At 67.6% G+C, this 6,600-nt stretch overlaps 1 protein-coding gene across 1 annotated transcript; it reads right to left on the bottom strand.

Moving 5' to 3' along the window:
• Positions 1 to 132: 132 nt before the first annotated feature.
• Positions 133 to 2,481, bottom strand: FGF21 (fibroblast growth factor 21). Its single transcript, XM_034791796.1, has 3 exons — positions 1,878 to 2,481; positions 1,387 to 1,490; positions 133 to 867 (listed from the first exon to the last, which is right to left on the bottom strand). The coding sequence occupies exons 1-3, from the start codon at positions 2,116 to 2,118 to the stop codon at positions 565 to 567; spliced, it is 648 nt and encodes a 215-aa protein (XP_034647687.1). The 5' UTR covers positions 2,119 to 2,481; the 3' UTR covers positions 133 to 564.
• Between the last annotated feature and the right edge of the window lie 4,119 nt (positions 2,482 to 6,600).

Here is a 6,600-nt window from a genome sequence, read left to right as displayed (position 1 = left end):
GGACTCACTTTTAATCCTGCCCCCGGCCGCATTTCCACCCGTTCGTCCTGCCCCAAAATCCCTTTTCCACCCCTGGACTTTGCGTCAACCCAGAAATCGCACCCCTCCCCCACAGAAACCAGGACACACAGGGCAAGTTTGGCCCACATCAGCAGTTTATTCTGAAGCCATCGGCCACGAAGCCGCCACGGACCCCGCAATAAATAGCCAGTCCTTGAACGATGCCCCAATAAATAACAGGAATCCCCCCCCCGCCCTGGATTCCACGAACCCACTCAATAAATAAACCCGTCTGGATAATAAATAAGTTATTAAATACGTAGAAAAATAGGAACCAAATACGGCTGGTGGGAATCGGGCCCTAGGACCGATGGCGCTGCGTCTCGGGGACCACGGTCTCCCTCAAGCGGCTCAGCGCTGGCGTCCATACATCCCAGTCCAGAGGAAATCGGTCCCAGAGTCAGGGAGAAAACCCAGGGGTCCTGCCTCCCAGCTCCCCCCGTCCTAATCGCTACACCCCACTCCCCTCCCAGAGCCGGGCAGGGGACCCAGGAGTCCAGGGTCTCAGAAGATGTAACTGGGGCTCAGAACCCGGGAGAGGCGACCCATCATGCTGAGGGGGTCGGAGGACTCCACGTCCAGCGGCGGGTCGCTGTAGAAGTCGTATTCCAGCAGGACGGGTTCCACCGGCACCCGGCTGACCATGGGCAGGAAGTGGAAGAGACGGGGGGCCGGGCGCCCCCGGCCGGGGTGCCCCTCCGCGGGCCGCAGGCTGACGGGGACGTTGTGGGTCTCGGAGAAGTAAAGGTTGTAACCATCACGCTGCACCTTCTCGCGGAAATTACAGGCCTCCTCCGAGTATGAGCTCTGCGGGGGAAGGAGATTACGGGGGCGCAGGTGAGCAGCTGTGTTTGAGGCCCCCATGCTCTAACCACTAGACCCCACTCCCTTCCCATAGCCCATGAGAGAACCCAGGAGTCCTGGCTCCCAGCCCACTCCTGCTCTAACCACTGGATTCCACTCCCCTCCCAGAGCCAGGGAGAGAACCCAGGAGTCCTGGCTCCCAGCCTCCCCCGCTCTAACCACTAGACCTCACTCCCCTCCCAGAGCCCAGGAGAGAACCCAGGAGTCCTGGCTCCCAGCCTCCCTTGCTCTAACCACGGGACTCCACTCTCCTCCCAGAGCCTGGCAGAGAACCCAGGAGTCCTGGCTCCCAGCCCCTGCTGCTCTAACCACTAGACCCCACTCCCCTCCCACAGCCAGGATGGCAGGGAGGGGGAGCGATGCAGGGCTGGATGGGCCCTTTAGTTGGTTGTGTCCCCCTGTCCCGTCTAGCTAACCCCCCAGACCCCCTCCCTGTCCCCCTGCTGCTGGGTTTCCACTCACCGCCCCATGCAGATGCCCGCTGGGATCCATGCACAGGAACAGGAGCGTTTTCATTGCCTGAATCCGGATCACGCCAGGCTTCACCGCCTTAATCTCCATCAGACCTGCAGCACCCGAGGCAGAGCAAAGTCAGCAAGGGAACCCAGGCGTCCGGGCTCCCAGACCCGCTCCTCTGCTCTAACCACTAGACCCCGCTCCCCTCCCAGAGCCGGGGAGAGAACCCAGGCGTCCTGGCTCCCAGACCCGCTCCTCTGCTCTAACCACTAGACCCCACTCCCCTCCCAGAGCCGGGGAGAGAACCCAGGAGTCCTGTCTCCCAGCTACCCCTCCACTCCCCTTCCAGAGCCGGGGAGACAACCCAGGCGTCCTGGCTCCCAGCCCCCCCTGCTCTAACCACTGGACCCCACTCCGCTCCCAGAGCCAGGGAGAGAACCCAGGAGTCCTGGCTCGCCACCCCCCCCCCCCATCACCATCACCCCACCGGTACTTACTGTAGGGGGTCTGATCGGGGGCCCCGCGCACCTCGCCCTGCGGGGTGATCTCCAGGTACAGCTGCGTGTGGGCGTTGGCCGTGTACAGATGTCGGAGCCGAACCTGCCCGTCGAACTGGTACAGGGGGCTGGAGTTCTGCAGGGGGGCGGCCTGGGAGGGCGCGGGGGGCCGGGTCCCCCACATCAGGGCAGCCAGCAGCAGCCAGGACTCCGCCGGGACAGGGGTCGAGCCACCCCACATGCTGAGGGCTGGCAGGCAGTGCCGGGTCCGAGCCCCAACCACTCCTGCTCTAACCACTAGCCCTCGCTCCTCTCCCAGAGCCGGGGAGGGAACCCAAGAGTCCGACCGTAGCAATGCTCCAGCAGACAGTCCGGGGGCGGGCAGGTCAGTGCGGGGGGACGTGCAAGGGGTCCTGGCCCGTCTTTGTCAGATCCTCGGTCCCGTTATTCTGAGCCTGGCAGGTCCCCTGGGCGCCTATTTATCCCCCTGGGCGGGTGTCCCCCCCCGCCTGAGTCATGGGACCGGCTCCGGTCACTGACTCGCGGAGTCCGGCCAGCCGCGGCCACATGAAAAGAACCTGATGCAACGTGGGGAAAGGAGGGAGAGAAGAGGGGGTGGGATCCCCAAGCACCCCGGGGTCCCCAGGCTCCCATCTGCCCATCCAGGGTCCCCGTCCCCCCATCTGGGGTCCCCAGCCCCTGGAGTCCCCAGCCCCCCGTTCCTCCCCCCCGGGGTCCCCAACCCCCCATCTGGGGTCCCCAGCCTCTAGAGTCCCCAGCCCCCGTCCCTCCCCCCGGGGTCCCCAACCCCCCATCTGGGGTCCCCAGCCTCTGGAGTCCCCAAGTCCCCTGTCCCTCCCCCCTGGGGTCCCCATTCCTCCAGGGTCCCTTGCACTCCCGTTCTGCCGTCCTCCCAGGGTCACCAGCTCCCGCATCCCTCTGGGGTCCCCCCAAATCCCCTCTCCAGGGACTCCAGCCCCCCATGGTCTGCATCCCCTATTCCCTCCCTCCCTCTGGGGTCCCCCAACACCCTAACACCCCCACCACGATCCCTCCCGGGTCTCCCGACACCCAGATACCATCCACCACCATCCCTCCCCCATCCCCAGACACCCCTGCTGCCAGCTCTCCATCCGCACCGCCCCCCGCTGTTTTTTGGGGTTCAGCCCCCGTCCCTGTGGGACCAGAGCTCTTTGGGGGAAGGGGAACATGGGGGTCCAGTGGTCAGAGAATGGGCGCGTGTGTCGGGGAGCCAGGACGCCTGGGTTCTCCCCCTGGCTCGAGGAGGGGGAAGAGGATCTAGTGGTTAGAGTTGGGGGAGGGGAGCAGCCAGAACCCCTGGGTTTGCGCATCACCCTCCCCTTTGCCCCAGTCGCTTACTCAGGCCCACGGCTGTGCCCAGCCTCGGGCACGTGGGCACGATGATTTCATCCCCGGGGAATGGGAACTTTGGGCCCAAAAGTGCTCACCCAGAACAGGCCCGGCACCGCACTGAGTGTGTCCCTGGCGCCCCCTGCTGGAGGGGCCGGGCTCTGCGCTCTGTGTGTGTGTCCCTGGCGCCCCCTGCTGGAGGGGCCGGGCCCTGCGCTCTGTGTGTGTGTGTGTGTGTGTGTGTGTGTGTGTGTGTGTGTCCCTGGCGCCCCCTGCTGGAGGGGCCGGGCCCCGCGCTGTGTGTGTGTCCCTGGCGCCCCCTGCTGGAGGGGCCGGGCCCTGCGCTCTGTGTGTGTCTCTGGCGCCCCCTGCTGGAGGGGCCGGGCCCTGCGCTGTGTGTGTGTCCCTGGCGCCCCCTGCTGGAGGGGCCGGGCCCTGCGCTCTGTGTGTGTCCCTGGCGCCCCCTGCTGGAGGGGCCGGGCCCTGCGCTGTGTGTGTGTCCCTGGCGCCCCCTGCTGGAGGGGCCGGGCCCTGCGCTCTGTGTGTGTCCCTGGCGCCCCCTGCTGGAGGGGCCGGGCCCTGCGCTGTGTGTGTGTCCCTGGCGCCCCCTGCTGGAGGGGCCGGGCCCTGCGCTGTGTGTGTGTCCCTGGCGCCCCCTGCTGGAGGGGCCGGGCCCTGCGCTGTGTGTGTGTCCCTGGCGCCCCCTGCTGGAGGGGCCGGGCCCTGCGCTGTGTGTGTGTCCCTGGCGCCCCCTGCTGGAGGGGCCGGGCCCTGCGCTGTGTGTGTGTCCCTGGCGCCCCCTGCTGGAGGGGCCGGGCCCTGCGCTGTGTGTGTGTCCCTGGCGCCCCCTGCTGGAGGGGCCGGGCCCTGCGCTGTGTGTGTGTCCCTGGCGCCCCCTGCTGGAGGGGCCGGGCCCTGCGCTGTGTGTGTGTCCCTGGCGCCCCCTGCTGGAGGGGCCGGGCCCTGCGCTGTGTGTGTGTCCCTGGCGCCCCCTGCTGGAGGGGCCGGGCCCTGCGCTGTGTGTGTGTCCCTGGCGCCCCCTGCTGGAGGGGCCGGGCCCTGCGCTGTGTGTGTCTCTGGCGCCCCCTGCTGGAGCGACCGGGCCCTGCGCTGTGTGTGTCCCTGGCGCCCCCTGCTGGAGGGGCCGGGCCCTGCGCTATGTGTGGGTGTTAAAAGTAGCTACTCAGAACATCTGCAAACACCTCACAACATCCGGCCCGTGTGTACAGCTAACAAGATTAGTTTATTGTGGGGTGGGGGGGAGGTCTGGCGGTTGCGGGGGTGGGGGGAGCTGGGAGCCAGGACTCCTGGGTCCTAGCCCTGGCTCTGGGAGGCGAGTGGGCTCTAGTGAGTTAGAGCCGGGGGGCTGGGAGCCCGGACGCTTGGGTTCTCCTTGCCCACAAGCCCGGCCTGTGAGGTTCAGCTCCCTGGCTCTCAAAGTGTAAACAGAGCCGATGAAAATATAAATATTTGGCTTTGCCACATGACCAGGCAGCGAGCCGCCCAGTGGGGCAAAGGTCGGGCTACAGGGACGCGCCCAATTGTGCCCAGGTCCCAGGCCTGGCACGGGCAGTTCCCATCCTCACCCAGCACAAGTAGCGCGGCTGGTGCGGCCTCCGTGGGCCCGATCCACCTTCCCCTTTGGGCACGTACCCAGGGCACACCCCTGGCACTACGCGCCTCACACCGGGTCCCATTGCCCCAGCCATGCCATGCCTACCCCCGGCACTACAGGCCCCAAACCAGGTCCCATTCCCCCAGCAGTCACCACCCCTGGCACTACACACCCCACGCCGGGTCCCATTGCCCCAGACATGCAGACCCCCAGCACTACATGCCCCATCCATGCCATGCCCACCCCTGGCACTACGCACACCACACTGGGTGCCAACCCCCCAGCCGTGCCATACCCACCCCTGCTACTACAGACCCCACATCGGGTCCCAACGCCTCAGCTGTGCCCACCCCTGGCACTACGCACACCACACCGGGTGCCAACCCCCCAGCCGTGCCATACCCACCCCTGCTACTAGAGACCCCACATCGGGTCCCAACGCCCCAGCTGTGCCCACCCCTGGAACTAGGGGCCCACGCTGGGTCCCATTGTCCCAGGCGTGCCCACCCCTGGCACTATGGGTCCCACACTGGGTCCCAATGTCACAGCTGTGCCATGCCCACCCCTGGCACTACACGACCCACGCCGGATCCCATTGCCCCAGCCGTGCCATGCCCACCCCCGGAACTACAGGTCCCACACCGGGTTCGAACGGCCCAGCCGTGCCATGCCCATCCCCGGCACTACGGGTCCCACAACGGGTCCCAACGGCCCAGCCGTGCCATGCCCACCCCTGGCACTACATGCCCCACACTGGGTCCCATTGCCCAAGCTGTGCCCACCCCTGGCACTATGCGCCCCATGCCGGGTCCCATTGCCCCAGCCGTGCCATGCCCACTCCAGGCACTACGGGCCCCATATTGAGTCCCATTGCCCCAGCCATGCCCACCCCTGGCACTATGCGTCCCACACCGGGTCCCGACGCCCTATCCGTGCCACGCCTACTCCTGGTACTACAGACCCCACAGTGGGTCCCATTGCCCCAGCCTTGCCGTGCCCATCCCTGGCACAACACGCCCCACGCCGGGTCCCATTGCCCCAGCTGTGCCATGCCCACTCCTGGTACTACAGACCCCACACTGGGTCCCGACGCCCCAGCCGTGCCCACCCCTGGCACTAGGCCTGCAGGCACGCGGAGCCCACACCGGTTTCTGCTGACTCATCTGTACCCATGAGCTCATTGCCCGGGCCGGCCCGCGGCTCGCCCAGACCGGTTGGCGTTTGTTTCTGTGTCATCGGCGGGTCCAGCTTCGCCGGGACTTTGCCTGATACGCGCGGGCTCGGTGCCAGGGCAAACATGACCCCAGCTGACCCCCCGCTGCCCGAGCCAGGCCGGCGCCTGATGCAACTTCCCACATGCCTGCAGCTGATCATCCAGCCCCCCAGGACCCCCAGGGCCTCCCCAGCCCATGTCCCCAGGAACCCGCCCAGCCAGTGTCCCTAGGGCCTCCCCGAGCCAGGGACCCCAGGGCCTCCCCAGCCCATGTCCCCAGGCACCCGCCCAGCCTGCGTCCCCAGGCCCCCCCAGCCAGTGTCCCTAGGGCCCCCCCGAGCCAGGGACCCCAGGCCCCCCAGCCCATGTCCCCAGGCACCCGCCCAGCCTGCGTCCCCAGGCCCCCCCAGCCAGTGTCCCTAGGGCCCCCCCGAGCCAGGGACCCCAGGCCCCCCAGCCCATGTCCCCAGGCACCCGCCCAGCCTGCGTCCCCAGGCCCCCCCACAGCCAGTGTCCCTAGGGCC

Source organism: Trachemys scripta, chromosome 16, assembly GCF_013100865.1.
Source record: "Trachemys scripta elegans isolate TJP31775 chromosome 16, CAS_Tse_1.0, whole genome shotgun sequence".
Lineage (NCBI taxonomy): Eukaryota > Metazoa > Chordata > Testudines > Emydidae > Trachemys > Trachemys scripta.
Note: the sequence above shows the minus strand (reverse complement) of the source record. Positions and strands in the feature narration are given on the sequence as shown.